Genomic DNA, 27,851 nt, shown 5'->3' on the forward strand with positions numbered 1-27,851 from the left:
AAGTCTGCAGCTAAAGTTGATAAGTCTATTTGATGACTTTGTTTTCTCTGACTGATACCCTTCAGTGGTATCTAATTCCATACACCAGTTTCAGACATTAATACTCAGTGCTACCTGTTCAACCTCAATTATACACACATTAAAATAGGACTTGTCTAGAAAATGTTGAAAAAACCCTTCGTTCTAATTTTGTAAATTAGACGATGATGATAACTATCTATAACCCCTTCAAGCGCCACAAAGGAACTGCAGCGCCGTGGGAAAACAGTTTATTCTTTGTTTGTTGTGGACATTTAGTGTTTACTTTCTTTTTTTGTTTGTTTACTTTCTCTAACTGCATCACTTGATGTCATCATACTATTTGTGTGCTAGTCTTGAGTTGTTCTTGATTCGATGTTTACTTACTTTGCCAATTCATTCATTACGCCCAGATAAAATATGCTTTAATAATGGAGTATTAAATCCTCCCCTCATATAGACATGAGTGGTTCCACTCCCTAGCTCAAAAGCGAGTTTATTGATCATATGATGTTATGTAATTTAGCCAATCCATTTTTTCCAAGACTTACAACACGGCAATCCAATGGTGTATCATAGTATCCCAAACAGTGCATTTGTTTTGTCTGTAGAAGGTAGAGCACATTCCCTCACTCTGCTTTGTATTTGGTGAATATTAGCTTGATTAATTTCTGATTGTGCTAGATGGAACATGAATCTTACAGGGCAAGAACACACCAATTTTATATGGCTTACTGGCAAATAATGGTTTTATTTTGCATTTATTTTAGATTTACTGCTTATTATTTGTTGTTTGACTTTTTATGTTTGGAAGGTGTTAATCTCCAGCTGTTAAAATAAACAAGAAGGGAGTACTGGGTTCATGTTGATATTGCCTGCCTTTACATTTGTGGAATCCAACATAGCATGGTGAGCTAAAATTCAGTTTGGCTCAGTTTACAGTATGTGAATAACTGATGTTGGCATACATCAGCGGATGTTACTGCCCCTCCTAAGGTGTTACCATATGAGCAGTAGATGAGCCACTGTAAATTTTAAAAGCAATCGGTATATAGAGAACTCACTGCCTTGATCAACCTTGAAAAGCAACACTTACAAAAACACAAGTATGTGTCATCTTTATAGTCCATGTTGTTAAGTTTGAAGATACAATTGACGCTAGGAATGGGCACCTTTTCACAATGGAGTTGAAAATCGGTACTGTTTTCAGGTGCTTGCGTGTACGTGTTCATCTGTTTGGTCAAAAATGTAAATGTATTTAATAATAAAATATATATATTTTTTTATTTAACATTTAACACCAAGCTTGTAATGACAACTGTGCTGACTAGTTGGTATATTTGTATATGTATATTTTTTCTTACACTTCTGAGTCTCATTTGCAAGTATGAATCAATTTAACTTTTTGTTGTTGAAGCCGAGAAGTAGACTATTGGCATTAAGTTGAATATGCCACTCTTGTCAGGACGGTACGGTGCAACATTTTTACTTTAAATGCGCCTAAAAAGACTGTGACTTGGAAAAAATAAACTGTCGCACATTTGCGAATAGGGATTTTAGCCCTTTCATTGCATTTCGCTCCTAAAATAAATGCATCCAAATATGACCAAACATCAGAAAATGTATTGCCCATCTGTATAGTATGTTTAAAATAAACTTAAACCATAACCATGTGGTTGTTTTTAAATGGCTTTATGAATAAAGTTGGTATGATATGGTATAACCAAATGGACAAGCGATTGACGTGGAAGTGTCGCTGATCACTTTGTGTGCGTCCCTTCATCCTGCGCCTTGCACAAAGGTGTGTGAACTAGGAGAAGCAGGCCTCCCCCAAGTTCACACACACCGTCTTCCAATAAGAAAGAAACCAGGTCTTCTTTGGAGAAACTGGTCAGTAAAGTAAAACGTTTTTTTTTACCATCTTAAAAGACAAACTACACTGCATGCTAGCAATTATGAGGGTCGGCGGGAATATTGAACAGGAAATCAATGATTGGAGTAACAAACTTGTCATTCAAAAAATACCCCATTTGTTGAAAAAAGCATACAGTCATGGAAGCACATTCAATCTATTTATTAAGCGGGGTTAACACAAACCAGTGTCACTGCAATTTCCCCCTTTGGCTTTCTTTTTTTCTCTTTCTATCCCCTTTTGCTACGGTCCGGCTTCGTCAAACATTAATATGAATCTATTTAATAAAGTCAAATACAAATAAGGCAACAAGGGAAGTATCCCACATTTCTCTTTTGTAAAGTAAATCAGTACAGAAAATATGGGCATCTACATCAACAATATGATTTGCCTGAGTAGCTGGACAGGACAAAAAAAAACGGACAGCAGTCACATTTGAAAAGATCAGATTCCACTCGGATTCGGAATATGTCCTGATGTGGCCTGAATCTGATGTGAAAAGATTAGATTTGAAGCACTTTGGAGGGTTTAGATGGGCAAAAAAAATAGATGTGTGTCAGTTTAGGACAAAAAAAATCAAATTTGATGTGCAGTGTAAATGGGGCAGAGTAATGTATTGCCTATGGCCAACTATACCACTTGCACCATGTTTGCTACCAAGGATATTAGTGGCTGAGCCCTGAAGCATGCAATTGCTGTCGTTTTGATGTTAGTTTTCCTGACAAAATAAACCAAAATAATATGTCTTTGTTCCTAAATATAAGGAGGTTGAGGTACATTTTAGAAGCTCTGCTAAACCGATCCAGCTTTAATGAAACACTAAGCATCATATAGTAGTATTGCTAAGTGCTAATCAAGAAATACGAACTACAAAAATAATTAAATGATAGCTTATTGTACAATGTCTTTTCTTACTTTGATGACGACTAATAGAATGTCCATATCTTCTAGTTTAGATGAAGCATTAATCATGATGCACATGAAGGGTTAACAAGGAAAAGCCTCCGTGCAGCCGTCTTCGGTTGTGTGTGTTTGTCTCCATCTCTGAGTATAAATTGAATGTCCTGATATCCAGATGAGAGGTGTGATCTATAATCTAGAATAATTTTGACAAGCCGAGATGTGATGATGTGGGAAATGATTGTGAAATATAGGCAAAATGCGAAAAAAGTGCACTTTCCTTTTAAATATTAAAGAAAGGACTTGTTTTAAGATTTGTTTTTGAATTTTTTTTTTAATCAAAGAATATTCACAGAAATATTTAAATTAGGTATACTTTCTAGAAAAGAAACAGATGTGCAACATTGACCTATTTGCTCGAGATATTGATTTTCTGAACTTGATTGAACCGACTGTGTTTGACATTCTCACTCATATAGTTTGCACTTGGTCAAATTATATTGTATTTGTCAGTGACAAATAGAATAATTGGAGGGAGAAACTCTTGCCTTCATCATTGTACCACTAAATGTGATCATTGTGATAATCACTTATGCCACTGTAGGGTTAATGAGATTACACAGGATTGTCTTATTAGAGCAGATCACAATTTTGGAGCCGCATGTATGTCTGTGTGGGTATGTCAAAGAGTGTGTGTGAGTCCGTATGGGCGCGTGCCAGTGTGTGAGAGTGTGTGTGTAAAGGAATTATATCCACTGACTGGTCATTAAACAGCAAGGTACACAATCGCCACTTAGGTGGTCTCGATCATACAAATGTCAACATGACATCAAAACTATGCCATTTTTGATACATATATGGTATAGAAAAGGACCCCAAAATGTAATATCAGTATTTTTATCAACAAGAAAAATGAAAAAAAAAAAACCCTTAAAACAGAGCCTCAGTTTGAATAATAATGATAAACATTTAAAACTAAACAAACCGCTAAAAAAGAAACTGCCATTTTCAGGTTGTATGAGGTAGTACAAAAAAATGGATACAATAAATGACAACAATTAGAACAATATTTTGAGGTTTTAGGGCTGCATTGTAGGTTGATCTTTCTGTCTTTGTAGAACTTTAGGAGGGAAAAACACTTTTTCAATCGTGACATTTACGTAAACTGAGTACACTGACAGGTTCTATTAAAGTGTCTGTTTGCGACTAAGGTTGCATGAAGGGATATAGACAATATACGTTATAAATTATATAAATTTGGCCAGTGATAGACATTTCAATACTATCACTATATCATGATAATGCATGTTGATGACACATTCTAGCCAATTTGATAGCGACAGGCGAACGAACGTGTCCCAAGTGCAATGTGGCAACTTTGCTAGCAGCGGATGTCCGTCCACAGTGCAAAGCCACTTCTAAGTCCGCAATCCTCGCCTCCATGGTGACAAATAAAGTAAGTTTCTTAAATCCCTCATCAAACATGCCTACACCCCGTAGGAGGATATGCTAACCCTAAGCTAGACCCCATGAATGGAAACACGGTGGGCAGATCCAGGGATTCCCCTTAATGTAATGGAATGTGGCGGACAGCCACGGCATTTTTATTACCACCACACATTGAAAATAAATAATGTTTTTACTTGTAAGCAAATTAAAGTAATATAATATATTTTAGTTCTTAGAAGAATATACACAACGTCCAACGCTATTTTGAACTTTTATTACCAATCTTATGATAACAAATGGAATAATTCCAAAAGGTTTTACCTCCCGTGTAAACACTTTCGTCTCCGTTATTATGCGTTTCACCGCCGGACACGCAAAGACATTTCCTCATTCTCCGCCAACCACCTTTGGGGCACGGACAGTGTGTTTGCAAACGTGGGAAAAACTGACATTAAATACAAACCACACAAATATTAATTATTACCACCAGCAGGTTGTTACAGTTCTGATATATATATATCACCGAAAACAGTGCTGCTGAACCCGAATGTAAACAAAACGCACGCCATTGTCTGGAGCTTTGTCAGCATTTCTGCGATGTGGACGTAGCCAGATATACCCATGGACAGCAATCTACAAAATATGCAAATATTAAGAGGACATTGGCGTTTTTTTAAAGGGGAACATTATCACAATTTGGGGCGGTATAGCTCGGTTGGTAGAGCGGCCGTGCCAGCAACTTGAGGGTTGCAGGTTCGATTCCCGCTTCTGCCATCCTAGTCACTGCCGTTGTGTCCTTGGGCAAGACACTTTACCCACCTGCTCCCAGTGCCACCCACACTGGTTTAAATGTAACTTAGATATTGGGTTTCACTATGTAAAGCGCTTTGAGTCACCAGAGAAAAGCACTATATAAATATAATTCACTTCACTTCACTTCACAATTTCAGAAGGGTTAAAACCAATAAAAATCAATTCCCAGTGGCTTATTTTATTTTTTGAAGTTTTTTTCAAAAATGTACCCATCCCTGAATATCCCTAAAAAAAGCTTTAAAGTGCCTGATTTTCGCTATCTGTGAAGCCGTCATCCATTTTCCTGTGACGTCATCCAGTGATGCCAATACGGATAGCATAGCAAGATATAGCGACATTAGCCCGGATTCAGACTCGGATTTCAGCGGCTTAAGCGATTCAACAGATTACGCATGTATTGAAACGATGGTTGGAGTATGGAGGCAAATAGCGAAAACGAAATTGAAGAAGAAACTGAAGCTATTGAGCGAATAGCAATTGACGCTATTTGGCCATGTTTGCCTTAGCATCGCCGGTAAAATGTGCGGACCAACGATCGGAAGTTTCGCATCTTGTGACACTGGATCAATTTAAATCCATCGATTGGTAAGTGCTTGTTTGGCATTAAATGTGGGTGGAGGGAAACGCTGGATGTAAATATAGTTTCAAATGTACATACAGCTAGCCTAAATAGCATGTTAGCATGGATTAGCTGGCAGTCATGCCGCAACCAAATATGTCTGATTAGCACATAAGTCAACATCAACAACTCACCTTTGTGATTTAGTTGACTTTATCGTTGGAAATGCATCTGCAGGTTATCCATACATCTCTGTGCCATGTCTGCCTTAGCACCGCCGGTAAAATGTGCAGACACTCCGGCACATTCAATGGGGTCTGGCGGCAGATTTCTTTGACTTTATCGTTGGAAATGCATCTGCTTTGAGTATCGCAGGATATCCACACAATCTTGCCATCTCTGTAGTAGCATAGCTTTCGTCGGTAAAGTGTGCGGAACAAACGACTGACCACTTAGTCGGCTTTCCCCACACCCTCGTATTTTGAACAAATTTCGTCCAATTTCTTGCCACTTTCGCATCTTTGGGCCAGTGGTGCAACTTGAATCCCTCCCTGTTAGTGTTGTTACACCGTCCGACAACACACCAACGAGGCATGATGTCTCAAGGTTCCAGAAAATAGTCGAAAAAACGGAAAATAACAGAGCTGAGACGCGGTGTTTGTAATGTGTTTGAGAAAATGGCGGCTTTATTACCTAGGTGATGTCACGTTCTGACGTCATCGCACCGAGAGCGATAAATAGAAAGGCATTTAATTCGCCAAAATTCACCCATTTAGAGTTCGGAAATCAGTTAAAAAAATTTATGGTCTTTTTTCTGCAACACCAAGGTGTATATTGACGCCTACATAGGTCTGGTGATAATGTTCCCCTTTAAGAAGAGAACGTTCAACTGGAGCAGCGCAAAGCAAATGTGACGTCATGCTTGCTGTAGCTCGCCTCTTTCGTTACGGACATAAAGGGAAAGAAGTTAAGAGTTTCTAAACACGAGTATATTTTATAATAACACCAGGAGAACATTTTTATAATAACACCAGAATTTGTACTTTTTAATATAAAAAAGTAATTTTATGACACTTGAAAAATTCCCAAAAGTACATTGTACAACAAGCAACAACAATTGAAAATATGGCAAAAACAATATAAAATATATATTCATACTAATTAATAACAGATTTGTTTTTAAATGTATGTATACATGTTTTTAACCATGCCGGGGGGCGGCATGGCGTAGTGGGTAGAGTGGCTGGCCAGAAACCTGAGGGTTGCAGGTTCGCTTCCCACCTATTGACATCCAAAAAAATCGCTGCCGTTGTGTCCTTGGGCAGGACACTTCACCCTTTGCTCCCGGTGCCGCTCACACTGGTGAATGAATGACGAATGAATGATAGGTGGTGGTCGGAGGGGCCGGAGGCGCAAACTGGCAGCCACGCTTCCGTCAGTCTACCCCAGGGCAGCTGTGGCTACTGTTGTAGCTTACCACCACCAGGTTTGAATGAATGATGAATCCCATTTCTCTGTGAGCGCTTTGAGTGTTTAGAAAAGCGCGATATAAAACTAAGTTGTTGTTTTTTTGTTTGTTTTTATCCAATCCAATCAACTTTATTTATATAGCACATTTAAAAAAATTAAAGTTTCACAGAGTGCTGGACAGGAGTTAAAACACACGTTTGGAAGTAGCGTAAAACTAAGGAGAGTCAATTTTAAAAAAACACATGTTATTTAATTTTTTTTTAAGAAAATCACAGCAGATTAGGCAATTTATTCAATGATGTCATATGACTGCACCCATAACCACAGCCCCGCCGCCACAGGTATCTTGGCAGTAGGAGTAAACCCTGAGATCGATACATACATCAACTGTAACAATTCTAAGTAATATAGTATCAGGTCGTTATCACAGTAGTTAAATATTTTTTACTATTAAAAAATATTTTGTTGTTATTGTTTACAAACTCAGGAAATAAAATTCCTATTATTGGATGGCTTTAAGGGCAAAACCCAAAGAATCTCAATTAGACACAAAAATAGAAACTAATTTAGGATTTTTAATTAATATTATTTCACCGCTATCCTGTGTTTTTGTCTGAACATAATTGTTACCTAAATATGAATCATCTAATGATTTTGAACATTTGATGTAGGGCTTGGCAATATATCGCGGGTTTGTCTCTGTGCGATATAGAAAATCACTATATCGTGATATTCGAGTATACGTTCTCGCACAGTTGCTTTTAGCTGCTGACTTTACACACCAGGGGGTCCATCGTCTGGCGGTGGTTTGGCTTCAAGTGGGAATATGTCGAAAAGACAACCGTAATAAGTCAAGCATGTGGCACAAGCGTTGCTACAAAAAGTAGCATTACTGCTAATATGTAGCATCATTTTAAAAAGTCACCTACTAGAGAATGAAAAGTGCTTACTTTGCATGTCAACATCTCCATTAGGTGCCACACGCCCACACCATCAAAGTGCCGAGGCAAACATTTCCACATCAACACCGTATGAAAAAAATAGATTTGAATAACGTCCGTAGTCACCTACCACATAGCGAAGGACGAACACTATTTGATTTCCTATTATGCAGCTCATTTTTATTTGACACTTAAAATGTCTCTGGCAATCTTGAACTTTCTGTTTTGGAAATGACATGAAAATGTGTGCCATTGCCTGATAACTGTTTAATAAATACAGTTATGGTCGATTGACTTAGGTGTGATTTACTTCTCTGCATGAACGTTAAAAACTAGCATATATTAATGCAGTATGAGGAAGAATGTTTTAATGTAGACACATAGAATCATCATACTGCTGTGATTATATATATCAAGTGTTAATTCAAGTCCAAAGCAAAATATCGAGATATATATTGTGTATCGCGATATGGCCTAAAAATATTGAGATATTAAAAAAAGGCCATATCGCCCAGCCTTAATTTGACGTATCGGTATCAGCATTGGTGTGACAAGTACTGATACTAATTGCGTTTGGATCAATACCCAATTTTACAGTATTGCCCAAATACTATTGTATTATATGAGAACAACAGAAGAATTAGTGTTTATTACCTTTTAACAGAAGTATTGACTGAACCATGTTACAACAGAATGTAACCAGAGATTAACAGTAAATAAACTAGTAGATTAATAATAGTTTTGAGGAAATGGTACAACCGGAAATCATGTAATATGTTACTGCGTATGTTGACTGTTAAATTAGTTGCTTTTGTATCCCATTTTGAAATGGTTCTCTTATGATTTATATACCAAATAATATATTGTGATTTACATTGTTATTGCAGGTGGCTGCAATGTAAATCGCAATATAGGTTTTAGACCATATCACTCAACCCAATTTGCAACTTGCCCAAAGTTACATTTTTCAAACCAAATAATGTACCAAGAACACCACAGACTAGCTCATGTTACCATTGGATGTTTAAAATGACATATATTTTTTAAGTTTATACTTTTGCCAATTATTATAGATTTAAAAAATTATAAATATTGTTAATTACAAATTAAAAAAGTCACTCGCTCACTCACTGCTGTCTTGTACATGCCTGTAGCACGTCTACATACACAGTAGTAGAGAAGCAACTAACAATTTGCAGTCATGAATTTGTTTTGAAAGAACATTATAAACATTCAGTTATAGTTAGCATTAGTGGCTGAAGAGGGTGGGACATAATGCTTACAACACTTTCGAAGGTAAGCGCCCTGTAGGCAGCCGCGTACGTGTTGCAAATAGTCAGTCACTTTAAGAGTTAGATGGCCATGCCTGATTTTCAATTTGTCTGTTTTCTTTAATTGCTTGATGTCAGTATTTAACAGCGAGCTGTAGATAATAGCTAATAATTAGACGGCCAACGTTCATGCGTGCCACTGACCACGATAACTTCAGTAATTTGTTTAGAGCAGAAGATTTTCTATCCTGTCAAAATTTATTGTAAAAGCCAAGATGTCAACCCTAAAATCCTTCGCCAAATATTGCCTACTGCTTGACTTCTTGACCTTTGTGTTGCAGCACTGTTTGCACACAGACTAGTCAACATCATTTGACTTTCTCCCTTACCTTGAAACAGCCATGTTGCCTCTTTAAATTTGAAAACAGTCTAGTTGCTTTGGCACACTTGCAGCAGCTTTGGCCATGTTTTGTTATTACTTCTGCACTATTATGTCAAATAGCGGTAAGTAGAGCTGCGTATCGCCCTGCTGATGCTTTGGGAGAGACTGCGGCGCTGCGTTTATACTTTTTTAAATTGAGTAGTGTTTTGTTTAGAATACTATTGAGTATCGAGACTTTTGACAACCCTAATCCCCAGTATTTATTACACTTACATATATTAAATTGGGCTGTCAAGGGATTTTTTTAAAAATCACGATTTATCACACTCTTGAACTTTGAATAATCACGGGTTATTGTTGAATAGATAACATTTTCTTAAGAAAATATCCTAATATTTGGACACAAAAGCAATTTTGTAGTCAGAATGTCATTCAGGAACGTTTTTTTAAATGTTTTACTGAACTGCAAGGCATAGATTTGCTCAAAACTTGGGGACAGTAAGTATATATGAAAGTATTTGCAATAGTATTGCAAACAAGGTACAGTTACTAATCGATAATGGTGTAAACGCACTCATTAACAACTTGACATAGCACACCATTTAAATCTGCATCTACTCTTCTTTAGTTTAACCAGTTGTTTAAACAAAAACGCGTTTACCTTTTCTGATGACAATGCTGATCTTTTTTTTTTGGCACAAGGCCACCCCAGCTATTTACTTCTGTGATTACCTACTGATGTCCAATGTTCTCCAGAAAGCAAAATAAATTCACGTTCAGCTAATAGTTGCAACTTGATGCTCTTGTTTGTTTAGTACAGTGGGTTTATCCTTGTTGTAATTGTGCCTCTCCAAGGTATTGTATGACAGATCAGCTGTGGTGATCTTAATTACATCTTCTTGTAGGGCTTGGTCTTCACAGATCTTAAGTGGTTTACATCTGGTGGCTGTCCGTTTAGCAAAGGCATATGTTTAACTTAATTGTGGTACTTCTGATGACAACATTGAAACAGGTAAACTGCCAGTGTAGCGTTCTCCTCTGCTTGTTGTGGATGTAACATTCATGCTATCGGCACCATCCTTGAGTACATGTTTCGCTTAAGATGGTAATTTCAACTCGATATGCACCGATAAGAATGTTTGTCGCTGCAATACCAACAAGTTACCTCAGATTTATCTAAAGTACTATTATGAAGGGCAATTGACTGTCTCTCATCTCAATCACAGACTGTGTAACAATGCGCGCGCCTTCCGGATTATGACTTAACCCGTAAATGATTAATCTTCAGTCATTTATGATAGTGCCATGTATTTATTTATTAATCACATGCGTTAACAGTCACTATGTTTCCATGCACTAAATAAGTCTGATTTCTGAAATAGTTAGGTTTTCTTTGTATTTTCACACCTACTGTTATGATCCGCCACCCGGATCATACATGATTTTGGTTTTTTAGTCCTTTTGTGTTTTTTCGATCGTTTTGGACTCTTCCTGTTGTTAGTTTTTGCACTTCCTTATTTATCTTGTCTCCATAGTTTCTGATTTGTTCCACCTGTCCTTGTTATCGACGCGCACCTGTGATAATTTATTACTTCTCTATTTAAGCCTGCCTTCGACCTCAGTTCTGTCTGGATTGTTTGTTTGTTCTAAGCAACACTCACATTGGTATCTCTTCTATGTATATACTTGTGCTAAGTTTCGCCTTGGCTTCTCGTGCGCTCGGCACGTTAGTTTTGGACTTTTGGACTCCATTGCTACGTTTAGCGTTAGCTTCCCGTGCGTAGGCACGCACTTTCTTTTGTCTGCTTTGTACCAGTGTTCTTTTATTTTTGTATTAAACCAAGCTCCTACCTGCAATTCCTGCCTGTCTGGTCCTCGTGCATCTTGGGGTGACACAACACGCAACCACAATGCGTTTCCAACGTGACAGAAACAATCCAGCAACTGGCCCCTCGCAGGGAACCACCTAGTGTCTTTGCCTCGCCAAGCCGCGAAGACTCCTTCCCCGGACAGCAGCACGCCGACAACATCCCAGTATTCCCCTTTGAGGTTTGGTAATTCCCTTTTTTCTTCTCCTTCCAAACACTCTTCCGACTGGGCTGTGAGGCCAGAGGAAACCTCCACCATGGACATTCCTCCACTTCCCCGTGTTGACGTCACACCTCCCACTAAGGATGACATCACACACCCCCAAAAAAAATTATATGCGTTTTTTTCCCTCTGCAAATTGCCCACTAAGACATTTAACTCTGTAATCAATCCTTGTGATAATTTTTTTTTCTAAATTTAAATCTATTCAGTCTTATGTTTGTCAAGTTCCGCCCCCAATGACTTTGGCCCCAGCCCCTGTGGCTCAAGCTCCGCCCACTCCTCGGCCTCTTCCACGTCCTGCCCCAATCTCGCCAGATTTTGAAACACATCTAGAAAAGTACAGTCCTGCTTGAGTGAATGAGTGGTACCGGAGGGTCCAAATTGAATTGAAGCCTGAGGAGCAATTCCTGGCGGCTCAGAACAATACACAACTAGGAAAATCTAAAGGGGTGGAGTCTACCCCCCTCCTGACCTCCCACCACCCACCCTTCGGGTCAGTCTCTGGCCACGGGGAGCGTGCCTGGGACTCGCGTCTTGAGGGGGGGAGGGGGGGGGGCCTATTGCTGGTAACTGTGCTACGGAGGTAGCACAGCTTCCACCCACTAAGCCGCAACGTCCTGCGAGACCTCCCCCACCGGTTTCCCGGCCTGCCAAGCCGAAACCACCCGCTAGACCTCCTCCACCAATTTTCCTTCCCGCTAAGCCTGAACCACCTACGCGGCCTCCTCCACCTGCACCACGGCTAGCTGCAACACGGGTTGCTCCTGTAGTTTGTCACAATCTTAGTCACAACCACAGTCATAGTCTTAGTTCTTGTCCAAATAATAGTCTTTGCCCTAGCCCAAAGCCCTAGCCTTAGTCCTAGCCCTAGTCCTTGCCCGACTTCTAGCCCGACTTTTGGTCCGATTTCCGGTCCGACTCCTGGTCCGACTCGTAAACCGACTCGTGGTTCGAGTGCTGGTTCAAGTCCAAGTCTTAGTCCCAGTCCTTATCCAAGTCCTTGTCCAAGTCTTAGTCCTAGTCCAAGTCCTAGTCCAATTCCTTCTCAGATTCCTAGTCCGACTCCTAGTCTTAGTCCCAGTCCTAGTCTTAGTTTCCAGCCTTAGTCCCAGTCCTAGTCTGAGTCCTGGTTTGATTCCTAGTCTGACTTCTAGTCTAATTCCTAGTCGTAGTCCGAGTCCTCGACTGGCACCAGTACCTGCTCCTCGGCTGGCGTCTGTACAAGTTCTTGCTCCTCGGCTGACACGTCAAGCTCCAGCGCCGGCTTCATCATCTGCATCAGTGCCGGCTTCATCGTCTGCTGCATCCGTGCCTACTTCGTCTGCTGCTTCCAGGCCCGCTCCGGTGCGCCTGCCTCCACGTCAGCCCTGCCATGGTCGTCGTCCTCGCCGGGCGCATCCACCTCCACATCGGCCACGAGTGTGGCCGTACCCTGGGCGTCCTCCTCGCTGGGCGCACCCACCTCCACGTAGGCCACGGATGTGGCCGTGCGCTGGTCGTCCTCCTCGCTGGGCGCATCCTCCTCCCCGTTAGCCACGCAGGTGGCTTCCTCAAGGTCGTCCACAAAGACTTTTGCGGCAGCAGCGCTCCATCCGCCGCCGCCATCTGACTTGTCCCCGGTGGATTCAGTAATGATCTGCTGGTTAAAGGTCAATAAATACCATCTATCCATCCATCCATTTTCTACCACTTATTCCCTTTGGGGTCGCGGGGGGCGCTGGTGCCTATCTCAGCTACAAACGGGCGGAAGGCGGTGTACCCCCTGCTCAAGTCGCCACCTCGTCGCAGGGCCACCATCTATTAAAAACCCATTTTAATTAAGTTAAATTTGTTTAATGCCAAAGCACTGAAAAAAGCTGATGTTACAACAGTAAACAGCAGAGCATCATGCCACCCCACCAACTTCTTCCTTGTTTTCATCTTTGTAATGAGGGCACTGACTCGATAAGACTGCATTAGGGATGGGCAGTGTTACCTAATACCAATATCTCAATATACTATTTGGTATGATAATTATAATAGAACCATTTTGAAACCAGTTGCATCAATCCATCCATCCATATTTTATCGCTTGTCCCTTTCGGGATTGCGAGGGGGCTGGAGCTTTGCCAGCTGCATTTGGGCAGAAGGCAAAGTACACCCTGGACAAGTCACCATCTCATCTCAGGGCCAACACAGTCAGACAAGCATTCCCACACACATTTACATACTTGAATGCACAAAGGTGAGTTTTGTTGATGTTTTTGACTTATGTGGAGTGTGCTAATCAGACATATTTAGTCACGGCATGACTGCAAGCTAATCAATGCTAACATGCTATTTAGGCTAGCTGTATGTACATATTGCATCATTATGCCTCATTTGTAGCTATATTTGAGGTCATTTAGTTTCCTCCACCATGTCCTCCCTCCGCCCTCCCTTCACTTTTGGACTGTCTTGTTGTGTGTGGGGAGGGGGTGGGGGGTTCTCTGTATTTTGTGGGACACCTGGGATCTGTTCCTTATGGGGGGGGGGTAAAGTTATGATCCGCCACCCGGATCATACATGGTTTTGGTTTTTGAGTACTTTTGTGTTTATTCGATCGTTTTTGACTCTTCCTGTTCTTAGTTTTTGCACTTCCTTATTTATTTTGTCTCCATGGTTTCTGATTTGTTCCACCTGTCCTTGTTATCGACGCGCACCTGTGATAATTTATTACTTCCCTGTTTAAGCCTGCTTTCGGCCTCAGTTCTGTCTGGATTGTTTGTTTGCTCTAAGCAACACTCACGTTGGTATCTCTTCTATGTATATACTTGTGCTAAGTTTCGCCTTGGCTTCGTGCGCTCGGCACGTTAGTTTTGGACTTTTAGACTCCATTGCTATGTTTAGCGTTAGCTTCCTGTGCATAGGCATGCACTTTCTTTTGTCTGTTTTGTACCAATGTTCTTTTATTTTTGTATTATTTTATTTTTGCAATTCCTGCCTGTCTGCTCCTCGTGCATCTTGGGGTGACACAACACGCAACCACAATGCGTTTCCAACCTGGCACCTACATGTGAAGTCCAAGTGTCCATGCACTTTCTCTATTGCGATTATGGGTCATATATGCTGGAGCCTATACAAGCTGCACTCGGGCAGAAGCAGGGTTGTAGTCGTACATTAATTAACATTAAAAAAACATTGGTAATAAATTAACCTCCATAGACATGTGCCTCTGTTGTTGTTTTGTCATTTGTCCTTCTCTCACGATCATTGCATCTTTTTTCAGTTGTTGGTTCCTGGCTCTGCAGTTGACCCCAGTCATACCGGTGATTGGGGGAGTGCTCTTTCTCTTTGTGTTGGGAACGCTGCTGAGAACTAGCTTCAGTGATCCAGGTGTGCTGCCCAGGGCCACTCCAGACGAAGCAGCTGATCTAGAAAGGCAAATAGGTAAGAAACCACTGCCATTACATTGCTATTAATGTTGACCATGATTTATTTACATGAAGGGGTCATATTCAGCAAAACTCTGTTTTTGTGACACTGGGATTCCCATAAGTCACAAAATTCTAATTAAAACCAGCGGAGATGTTTATCAAAAAACTTTGCCCTGTTCCAAAATTGCACGTTCCACTAGATTTGTCAGCAAATATCTCTACTTGTAGTATTTATTTCTTGGGTAAAGCTTGCGGGAGTCAGCCCTAATTAGAATCTAGACAATCTAACGTAAAATGTTATGTTTTTGGTGCTGGCCTGGTCTGAAAATTCACTGTACCTCCCAAAATCCACTGCACAGCATAGATTGGGGGACATGAAACTAGGGATGTCCCGATCCAGGTTTTTGCACTTCCGATCCCATACCGATATTGTTTTTGCACTTCCGATCCGATACTGGCCGATACTGGCCTATCCAAGCATGTATTAAAGTTTAAAGTTATTTAGCATACTTAGTTGTCAGATTCATGTTGAAAAGGGTTTTAGTACTCTTGATAACAACTAGCCATCTGAATTAGGTGAGTTTGAATAATACACAATGGTTGGTATTCAAGGATAAACACCAAATAGAAAAAATTATACATGACAAACAGAAATGGCGTCATTAAACAGTAATAAAGTGAACAATATAAAGTGCAAATAACGGTGTAAACATTATTCAAAAAAGCAAAACACACAAACTACCCGAGTGGGATAAAATGTCTATAACTCAGCATCAATACTAGCTCTTGAACAAATGTAAATTGAAAAAAAACAAAAAACTATCTACACGCTCCTTTCAATTGTTTGCCCCAGTCAGGGGGGCGGGGGGCAAACAATTGAAGCCCGATCATGATGGGGAGATTCTTTCTAACAAAGACGAGCACTTCAAGTTGCTCAGGTGTCAACCTGCTCCTGTGTTCATCAATGATGAGTGAGGCTGTGCTAAAAAGCCTCTCAATCTCAAGAGTCATTAAAATGTCTTACAACTTTAGCACCACGCTTGACCTTATTGTGGCATGTTTTGCACTCCACCTCATCATCTTTTTCGTTTTGTAGGGTAAAATAATCCCACACAGCTGACATTTTTACCCGTAACTTTTAAGACATATGGCCGTCTTAACGGTTAGAACACAGACCTGTGGATCTGTTGAAGGTGTGCTGGAAAATGCGGAACGGACATTAGGGAGCAGCAGAAAAGTGGAATGTATTATTTAAATTGGAGCGTTGGAAAACACGGACCAGATTTTTTTTTTTACAAACTGGATCTGAATCGGCATTTTCCCTTGTCTTGCCGATATGCATTTTTTGGCAAATATCGGCGGCCGATCCGATCCAAATATCGAATCGGGACAACCCTACATGGAACGCTGTAAGCAGGAAGTGAAGTGTGTTCGTAAGATGAGAGAAATATTTTTTGGGGACATTTCCTGAATATGTATATTACAAGTCATATACTGTAGACCACAAGAAGGTGTGTTAAATGTAAATTAGAATCATAATATCACCTATTTACTAAGGTGGGTTATTGGCTTCCATTTGGTTATTTAGTTATCCCCAACTGTGTTAAACAATTAAAAATATGCTCCAGCGAACCCCCACAACCCCAAAAGGAACAAGCGGTAGAAAATGGATGGATGGAAGTTTGCAGTCCTACAACTTATATCAAAAGTCTTACCTGTTAATACATTGGGTACCTTTAGTTGGTGTAAAATAACAACATTGTGGAAAGCTTAGGCTGCACCAAAAATGATTATTCAGAGATATGTGTGAGGACTGTGTGGCATAACAATGCCAGATTTGTTCCTCCATGGATGCGTCGGCAAGAACACAGCAAAAGGTAAGAAATGACGATTTATTAAACTCAAAACAGGCTTGAACAAAAACACTGGTGCTAATAGAAAAAGGTAAACAAATGGCGCTAGCATGGAGGTTAGGAATAACAAACGAAACACAAACACTAGGCACGAAGGCACAAAGAGAGAAAACAAAACGGCTAGCATGAAAGCTAGGAATAAAATAGAGCTTAGCGTGAGAGTTAGTGAGTAATAGAATCAAAAGCAGTCGTCATTGGTAAAGTAGGATCCCAGGCAGAACTAACAAAAGGGGCGAGCTTAAATAAGGGAGGTGATTAGTAAAACACGTATGCGGGAACTGAGAGTAGCAGGTGGACACAATATGAAACCATGGTGACAGACTAAACAGGAAATAAGGAGGTCAAACTACCGAAAGTGATATAAAAATGGAACAAAGCAACAATATGTGAAGATCCGAGTAACGGATCGCAACAATATGCTCAGCTCCACATTAGAAATTTATTTTTATTTGCTCTGTGAAGTGTCTGTTTCCTGTTCTTTAGTGAGGCCACTTAGGATCTCATTAAACAGAGACTGGGCTAATTTAATGCCATCACCAGACTTTTTTACATTTATAAATGTTCATGTTATTGCTGATTGAAGCTGCATTGAGCCTGTATAGTTAGAATTGACAGTTACCAAGGCAAACAAGTTTTTTCTGAGGAACATTGAAACAGTCATAGTAAAGTTTTATACAGGTAGCACAGTGGAAGAGGGGTTAATGTGTCTGCTTCTCAATATGAATGTACTGGGTTCGATCCTGCGCTAGGATCTTTCTGTGTAGAGTTTGCATGTTCTCCCCGTGACTGTGTGGGTTCCTTCCGGGTACTCCAGCTTCCTCCCACCTCCAAAGACATGCACCTTGGGATAGGTTGATTGGCAACACTAAATTGAACCTAGGGCTTTGCATGGCAGTTCCCGCCATCATTGTGTGAATGTGTATGGGTGAATGTGAATATAGTGTTAAAGGCCTACTGAAAAGAGATTTTGTTATTTAAAGGGGAATATTATCACAATTTCTGAAGGGTTAAAACCAATAAAAATCAGTTCCCAGTGGCTTATTTTATTTTTCTAAGTTTTTCTCAAAATTTTACCCATCACGCAATATCCCGAAAAACGGCTTCAAAGTGCCTGATTTTCACCATCGGCATATCCACACATCAATTATCCTGTGACGTCACAGCGTGAAGCCACCAGAAACAAACATGGTGGATAGCACAGAAAGGTATAGCGATAGTAGCTCGGATTTCAGCGGCGTAAGCGATTCAATAGATTACGCATGTATTGAAACGGATGGTTCGAGTGTGGAGGCAGGTAGCGAAAACGAAATTGAAGAAGAAACTGAAGCTATTGAGCCATATTGCTTTGAACCGTGTACAAGCGGAACCAACGAAAACGACACGACAGACAGCGACACGGGAGGAAGCGAGGACGAATTCGGCGATCGCCTTCTAACCAACGATTGGTATGTGTTTGTTTGGCATTAAATATAAGTGGAGGGAAAGGCTGCATGCAGCGTGTGAGGGAGAGAGAGAGAGAGAGAGAGAGAGAGAGCAAAAATACAAAAACAAATCTGTCTGGAGCCGGAAAAAAATAAAAGCCATATTACATACAGATAGTGTGTCATGAGATATAAATTGAATTAAGAGGACTTAAAGGACACTAAATGACCTCAAATATAGCTACAAATGAGGCATAATGATGCAATATGTACATACAGCTAGCCTAAATAGCATGTTAGCATTGATTAGCTTGCAGTCATGCCGTGACTAAATATGTCTGATTAGCACACTCCACATAAGTCAAAAACATCAACAAAACTCACCTTTGTGCATTCAAGTATGTAAATGTGTGTGGGAATGCTTGTCTGACTGTGTTGGCCCTGAGATGAGATGGTGACTTGTCCAGGGTGTACTTTGCCTTCTGCCCAAATGCAGCTGGCAAAGCTCCAGCCCCCTCGCAATCCCGAAAGGGACAAGCGATAAAATATGGATGGATGGATTGATGCAACTGGTTTCAAAATGGTTCTATTATAATTATCATACCAAATAGTATATTGAGATATTGGTATTAGGTAACACTGCCCATCCCTAATGCAGTCTTATCGAGTCAGTGCCCTCATTACAAAGATGAAAACAAGGAAGAAGTTGGTGGGGTGGCATGATGCTCTGCTGTTTACTGTTGTAACATCAGCTTTTTTCAGTGCTTTGGCATTAAACAAATGTTAACTTAATTAAAATGGGTTTTTAATAGATGGTGGCCCTGCGATGAGGTGGCGACTTGAGCAGGGGGTACACCGCCTTCCGCCCGTTTGTAGCTGAGATAGGCACCAGCGCCCCCCGCGACCCCAAAGGGAATAAGTGGTAGAAAATGGATGGATGGATAGATGGTATTTATTGACCTTTAACCAGCAGATCATTACAGTTTTACTGTTGTTGGGATTACTGTTGTGCATTATGCTCTTTTTATTATTTACGACATCACCCATATTAGTTGGCATTTCTGCAGTCATTGTACAATGGTATTTCATTGTCCGGCATTGTTTAACGTCCAGCAACATGTCATTGCATCACACCAGAAAATGTACAGAGCCACTTTGCATTTCAACTTCCGTCACCTTTTTCTCTAGCTCTGTTGTCCAGTGTGCAGCTGGTGCAAGTGTTGGCGTGGCAGATTTACATGCGAGACATCTGTAAGCGCTTATCTCGATCATGTACTGTACCTTCATTCCAAGCCCCAACACCAATCAGTCACAGCGTGATTTGCAAGGAAAACACTTACTGCCCCTCTCTCTTTGCGTATTTTTCTCGTCTTGGTGATTGGACAGAATCATTTTGACATAAAAAATAATGTTAACATAATTTTTATTATCTGCAAATAGCAAATGCCATCAGTGTGGGGTATGAAATGTGCCCGTATACTCCTCCGAAAGTAGGTAGGTAGTATTATCTATCCTGTCATCTTGAAAAGAAAACTGCTGAATGGTCTGGCCACAAGTAAGCAAGGACATTAGTGTTCGCCATAAGTCTCATTAATGTATTATGATGTTGTCAAGTCAGCTTGACAGAGTTCAAGTCCAACACCCCTATTATTGTTTTGCTTGCAAAAAAACAGTAGAGCTAATAGCTGAGCATTTGGCAAATGGCAGACAACAAATACCAGGACTGGCTATCATATTACAGGGAACAAGACAATACCATGACGTCACAAAGTTACCGTCACTGTGTGAATTGTACATAATTTAATAATTCATGGCATTAAATCCCTTTCAACTGGACTGTTTGGTTTGTCTTAAAAGACGTTTCGCCTCTCATCCGAGTAGGTTTCATCAGTTCATGCTCATAGAATTCGATTGGTCAGGTCTAGTATAGCAGCTGATGCCAATACCTAAGTGGGCTTCATCAGTTCATGCTCATAGACTTAGATCGGTCAGATATAGTCTTAGAGTTAGATTGGTCAGATGTAGTCTGGCGGCTGAGATTACAATGACGTGGATGAATGAGAACAGTTGTAGACACAAAATGCTAGAGTTTTGTCAAACAAAGTGTGCACTATGTAAATGAATGTTAGGTGCATTGATTTTACAATTACACCAATTAGGTCATAGGTAAAGTAAGTCAGTAAGGGGGCTCCAGTTGAGCAATACTCTATTTGCCTACATTAATTCTGCATGGTGTAACTGGAAATGAAGAAATTGCTCCTGTGCAACACTAAATATAACATCTCAAAGGCTGGTTTAGTAATCCACTTGTGTTCTGTGTAGGCCTGGGCCAATAACACATTTTGCTAGACAACATATTGCCCCACAAATTATAGCTGAACGACCTCATTGTCAGTATTATTTTTTTTTATACCAAATTAAGTACTAATGTAATTATAATATATAATTATAATGCAAGTAAACATTTGAAAATATGTACACTTTTCTCATTACTGTAGAAATGTTTACCGTTGATGTACTGTCATTGGAAGGTAAATAACTTTTAGATGTAAGTAGACAAACAAAAAAATTCAATGGACTCTCAAATCTGAAAGCAAAAATTTAACTTAAATAAATACGGAACACCTTAAAGGGGATGCCGTGGCGCGGTTGGGAGAGTGGCCGTGCCAACAACCTGATGGTTTCTGGTTCGATCACAAGCTTCTACCAACCTAGTCACGTCCAATGTTCCCTCTAATTTTTCATGTGTGTGAGCAAACGCAAAAACTCCTTGAGCATTCAGTGGAGTACATATGAGCAACATCAGACGTCCACATTGAGGCCACACCTGTAGCACACCTGTCCCAAACCTGACTAAATAACGAGTTAAATTTCTTATTATTCTAATCAAATGACAGCAGTCACTTCCATGTGATCATTTTCTAATGTAAGTGTTTTGGCCCATTTACAATGACAAGAACAACAAATATTGTTTTTCAATGAGCTGTGTACTATATTGTGTCTGGGTGGGGGTCCTGCTTTGGAAATAATGTGTACCCCTTTCAGATATCGCATTTAGTTCCCTTTAAAACATTCACATGTTGCACAATGAGATGTACGCACTGGATCATGTGAACATTGCTGTAACTTTTCGTTTGTAAAATGTATATCTTTTTATTAGTATTTTTTTAATATAATAACAGCATCTCATAATTAATATTTATAAATTAAGATTCTTAATAAATTACAGTAGAATGAGCTCATATTTGATTGGTAACTCATAGTGTAACGACCTGGAATGACACATAATGTGCGGTGTTGGAAATGTCCGACTTTTTGTGTGGCTGTAAAGGCATCACTGGCTCAGTGCCATATGTGCATGTGTTGGCACAAGTGAGAAAGAGCGATCGTGGCTCCTGTTGATATGACAGATGGCAAAGTTGGTTTTGGTCTGCTTTGTACGGCAGAAAATGACCAGCTTTGCTACATATACATTGTTTAGCAATGTTTTTGGTCATGTGTTTATAAAGAGTTTTGCTCAATAAAGTGATCGATGGAATTCATGTCCTCAAAGCGTCTCGACAGACGTTACAATAATTGAACAGTGATAACGAAAACTGTTGTCTCTGTTGTGGCCTCTTGTCGTCAGTTACTTTGAAAATTGCTTTATTTTTTTTTTTTTTTTGGATTTTGTGCGCGCCATAAATTTGCCGTGGGCAGAGGACTCGTGAGCAGTGCGCAGTTGCACAGGCGCGCACCTTAGAGGGAACGTTGGTCACGTCCATAATGTCTTTGAGCAAGACACTTCACCCTTGCTCCTCGTGGTTAGCGCCTTGCATGGCAGCCCCCGTCATTAGTCAATCAATCAATCCATCAATCAATGTTTACCTATATAGCCCTAAATCACTAGTGTCTCAAAGGGCTGCACAAACCACTACGACATCCTCGGTAGGCCCACATAAGGGCAAGGAAAAACTCACAACCAGTGGGACGTTGGTGACAATGATGACTATGAGAACCTTGGAGAGGACGAAAGCAATGGATGTCGAGCGGGTCTAACATGATACTGTGAAAGTTCAATCCATAATGGATCCAATACAGCCGCGAGAGTCCAGTCCAAAGCGGATCAAACACAGCAGCGAGAGTGTGTGAATGTGTGTGTGAATGTGGAAATAGTGTCAAAGTGCTTTGAGTACCTTGAAGGTAGAAAAGCGCTATACAAGTATAACCCATTTACCATTTAAAGTGCATTTATTTTCCTATTTGGAAAAACTACTGTATGTTTGGTGTTTTTTGTTCTCATTACAGCATTCTCACTCGTTGCCCGTGTTGATGGGCTCATATTGCCCATCGGTTTGAAGCTGAAATATTCCTACAACGGGACCTCTGACTATATAATCATATTTTTTCTTCTTAATTTTTTAATACTTTTCAGAACGCCTTACTAGCGAGTTGCGAGTAGGCAGGCGATATTCGTGAATCCTGTGTTTCAGACTAAGATTGTGAATGACTGAAAAGAGGTCATTGGATTCAGTTTATTGTACTGTTGAATAAACCCAGTCAGGTGCTGAAAGTGATGCACAGAGTGAGACATCTTCATTTCTGTTTGAAGCTAGAGACTAAGAAAACAAACGCCCACGGACATTTAAATTTATCGATGCCAGCAAAACTATCAATTGTCATCTATTGTTCGATTAATTTGCCCATTCCTACTTCTTAGTAATTATGGTAGGGCTACTAATAAAGTTATATGAGAAAGGCATGTATAACAAACACACTGACACATCCGTCTCTCATATTACTGCAATATTGCAAGATTCTGTTGAAACTGCAATGGGAAGCATTGACTTAATTGATATCTTGCATTGGTGGTCATCGCTTTGCTTAATTATTGATGACGCCTATATGAGAAATCAATGTAAAGCCGCATGACACAATACATAGTTAGAAGCTTTCATTGGCTTAGGTTTTAATTACAATGCAAATGCACCACATGTACAGAAAGACAGGTGATGTGTCTCATAATGGTTTTATTTTATTTTTTTTATTGTTCAATCAAATATCAATGCATGTTGACTTGACCGGCCCGAATGCAGAAAACTAAACTGGCTTGCAACCTCTTTGCGACTACTCGGTTAATCCAAAAGGCTCTTAGAGGCATTAATCGGACTGAATGACGACGAGAGCTTCCTGCTTCCTTCCTTCCCTTTATCTAATATGGGTCAAGTTAGCTGCTGAATGCCCAGACAGTAGTAACCTTGCCAGAAGAAGAAATAGGTTTCTGATGGTTTGCCACTTAATGTTCAGATAATTGGAGAAATGATTGGAAACTTCAATCGAGAATGCAGTAATAATGTTTCCTGTTCAGTTTTGCTGTTTGTTATAAATCACCACCAAGACCAAATAATATTTTGTTTGTATTAAATTATCGTTTCTTCTGACTATTTTAAAACATTCTCTGGGGCACAAGATACCAAAGTCTTGAACGTGAAGAAAAGCTTCTAATCCCCCATTCAGACACACTGCACACTTGTTGACTTGTCATATGTTAAATGTCAGCTTTTAGCATTAAAATGACACTGAGATCAATACAAAACAGCATTCAGAGCTTAGGAATTGGTGTAATAAATCAATAGATCTTTAAAATTTGGCCGAAGGTTCATGCTAATTAGGGTCACACACAATATGGCAAACAAGAGTCAATTCATTATTTGATATAACATATAATTTGGTGCAGTTCTCTGTTTGAACTTGCAGCCATCTCTTGTTTTAGATAATGCATCCAGAAAGTATTCACAGCGCTTCACTTGTTCCACAATGTTTTATGTCTGATCTTGTTATGTTACATCCTTATTCCAAAATTAAATAAATGCATTTTGTCCTCAAAATTCTGCAGACATTACCCCATAATGACAATGTGAAAAGTTTGTTTTAAATTATTTCAAATGTATTACTAATAAAAAATATAGAATACAAATATCCAGGACATCTCTGTACATTGCTTCTTGAATGTTAGTCTAGTCAGAAATACAGCATTCCTCTGTGGAGAGAGGAGAACCTTCTAGAACAGGGGTCGGGAACTTTTTTGGCTGAGAGAGCCAAGAAGCCAAATATTTTAAAATGTATTTCTGTAAGAGCCATATAATATTTTTTTGTAATAACATTTTTATTCTGAAGCTAACTGTGGAGGGGGGCGTGGCCTGCGGGCCTGCATCGAAGCAGGGTGTTGCCAGGATCAGACTCAAAATCAGCGACAGGTGCGTAGATGGCCCATCTTGGCCTTGTTATCTAATCACCTGCCGCTCAGTTATAAGCAGCAGCCAGGAGGAGAGACCTGTTGGAGCTGGAGCCAAAGCACAAGCGAGGACGAAAGACGAAAAGACAATTGCTGGAAAGCAACTGAGAGACTTATTGAAAAATAAAACAATATTGTAACCCTGAAACAGGCTCTCATGATGGTGCTTGGTGGTCTGAAGAACCCCCAGGAGGGCAAGCCCCACACTAACCAATAGTAAATAAATAACTTCCTACCATTAACGCAACTTCTTAAACAGGTGCGGTAGAAAACGGATGGATGGATTAAAAATTCATGAGAATGTTTTATATTTTGAACATTATTTTTAACACTGTGATTACAAGTGGAATTATTCATTACTTATCGTGTTAAGCAATGTCAGCTCAGATTTATCCGAGAGCCAGACTCAGTCATCAAAAGAGCCACATTTGGCTCTAGAGCCATAGGTTCCCTACCCCTGTTCTAGAAGGACTACCATCTTGCAGCAATCCACCAATCAGGCCTGTATGGTATAGTTGCCCAACGGAAGCCAGTTCTTAGTAATAACTTTGCCGAAATGCACCTGAAAAACTCTCTTACAATGAAAAACACAATTATCTAGTTTGATTAAAGAAAGATTGGACTATTTGGTGTAAATGTCAGCCGCCATGTTTGGGCAAAACCAGGCACCGCTCATCACCAGGCCAATACCAATTCTACAGTGAAGCATAGTGATGACAGCATTATGTTGGCGGGATGATTTTCAGCGGCAGGAACTGGGAGACTAGTCAGGATAGAGAGAAAGATAAATGCAGCAATTTTCAGAGACATCCTGGATCCTGTTCTGTCTCCCTGTAATGTTTGTCTGATCTTGAATAGGATTGTGCTAAAAATCTTAATTTACCCTTGGGGATTATTAAAGTATTTTCTGATTCTGATTCTGATAAAAAACAACATTTCCCATCCAACCTGATGCAGCTTGAGAGGTACTGCAAAGAATAAAAACAGGTACGCTCACAACCCTATGTGCTGTGTCCGCATAAAGCAGAGGTCGGCAACCCGCATCTTGTGTGGACACAGCACATAGGGCTGATGTGGCTCATCATGGTGGTAGAAAAGCGCTATACAAGTACAACCCATTTATCTGCATACTTGCCGACACCCCAATTTTTCCGGGAGGTTTCCGGATTTCAGTGCCTCTCCCAGAAATCTCTCCAGGATAACATTATCAGATTTTCACTCGGACAAATATAATGAGGGCGTGCCATGATGGCAATGCCTTAAACGTCCTCTCGACCATGTTGTCGAGAGGATACTGTGCTATCTGAGTGCCGACCGGTCATATCTTGTGTGCGGCTGCTGACACAGCGCGTTGGCAACTGCAAGGCATACTTGTTCAACAGCTATACAGGTTAAACTGAGGGTTGTGATATAAACAACTTTAATACTCTTACTAATATGCGCCACACTGTGAACCCACACCAAACAAGAATGACAAACACATTTCAAGAGAACATCAGCACTGTAAGACAACATAAACACAACAGAACAAATACCCAGAATCCCATGCATCCCTAACTCTACATTGTACACCCCCACTACCACCCCCCTCCGTGCGTCGGTTGGGGGGGGAGGGGGGTTGTTGTAGTAGCGGGGGTGGATAATGTACCCCATTATTTACTTTTTTCTTTAAATTGATCTCAACTCTGTACACTGCTGCTGGAATTTTAATTTTCCTGAAGGAACCCTCCTGAAGGAATCAATAAAGTACTATCTATCTATCTACCCCGGAAGAGTTAGGAATGCATGGGATTCTGGGTATTTGTTCTGTTGTGTTTATGTTGTCTTACAGTGCGGATGTTCTCCCGAAATGTGTTTGTCATTCTTGTTTGGTGTGGGTTCACAGTGTGGCGCATATTGGTAAGAGTGTTAAAGTTGTTTATATCACAACCCTCAGTGTAACCTGTATGGCTGTTGAGCAAGTATGCTTTGCAGTCACTTACGTGTGTCTGTAAAAGCCTCATACAACATGTGAATGGGCTGGTAAGCTGTTACGTTTGTAGAGGGCACCACACGCATTGCCACCATACCACGCCCTTATTATTGCTGTTAAGGTGCAAATCAGCAGACCTGTGAGAGTATTGTTGCTCTGGTATACAGGAGTCTCCCGGTAAATTTGGGAATGTTGGCAATATAGTGTTGTAAAGCGGCATTCAAATAAAACCCGCGGGCAGCACTAGTATTAAATTTCCATATTGAGGTGCGGGCCACGTGCCTGAGACCCCTGATTTATACATATCACAAGGCAAAAAAAAACTTTGTCCGCTGTGTTATTTCATTTTAAATTTCAAAAGAGTCTTGTGGCTCCCATTGTTTTCTTTATTTTGTGAAACGGGTCAAAATGGTAAAGGTTGCCGACCCCTGGCATAAAGGAAGTTCTTGTGTCTCGTGCGTTTTTGATGATTATTATACGGTGCCGTTTGAATGGTGGTTTCTCCACGCAAATCCGCTAAGCTGTTTTCAACCTGCCAACAATACATAAACAATATATAAAGACAAACCACTTAATAATGACAACAACAGTTTTACATTTTAAGAATGCAATACAGTTAATTGCATTCATCGTATGCAAAATAGTCATCAATGTTCAAAATTAATATTCCCTGGGAAAGTTCAAATAAAACTATACTCTTAGTATCAAAAATAAAACAAGAACAGTTTTCATTATATCAAACATAAAAAGTCGATTAGGTAGTGCCTTTAATACTGCATTTGAAATGTGCAACTTCATATTTTGAACCAATATGGCTGACAGGAACTTGGCACACAAGTGCTACCACTGTGAACAGGGACTTGGAACATGTTGAAGAGGTTAATTTAGCCTACTGATGTGTATTTATTAATGGTTGATTTATATAGGCTAATAATGTAAAGTTTTGTACCTGACAAGGCTGCAGAAGCAAGGTAGCCGAAAATTGTCAAGTACAAAACTTTACCTTACTAGCCTATATACATCAACCATTCATAAAAATGACTTGGAACTCTTATATTTTACAGAGACTA

General features: G+C 40.1%; 1 protein-coding gene across 5 annotated transcripts in view; it reads left to right on the top strand.

Annotated features, from left to right (window-relative positions):
* Window positions 1–27,851, top strand: part of zdhhc14 (zinc finger DHHC-type palmitoyltransferase 14) — a 136,488-nt gene that overhangs the window by 63,093 nt on the left and 45,544 nt on the right. For all 5 annotated transcript variants that reach the window (XM_061895471.1, XM_061895470.1, XM_061895473.1 and 2 more), the window contains exon 3: window positions 15,054–15,214. In XM_061895471.1, the coding sequence (XP_061751455.1) occupies window positions 15,054–15,214 (161 nt within the window). The remainder of the gene's footprint in view (window positions 1–15,053; window positions 15,215–27,851) is intronic.

Source organism: Nerophis ophidion, linkage group LG03, assembly GCF_033978795.1.
Source record: "Nerophis ophidion isolate RoL-2023_Sa linkage group LG03, RoL_Noph_v1.0, whole genome shotgun sequence".
Classification (NCBI taxonomy): domain Eukaryota; kingdom Metazoa; phylum Chordata; class Actinopteri; order Syngnathiformes; family Syngnathidae; genus Nerophis; species Nerophis ophidion.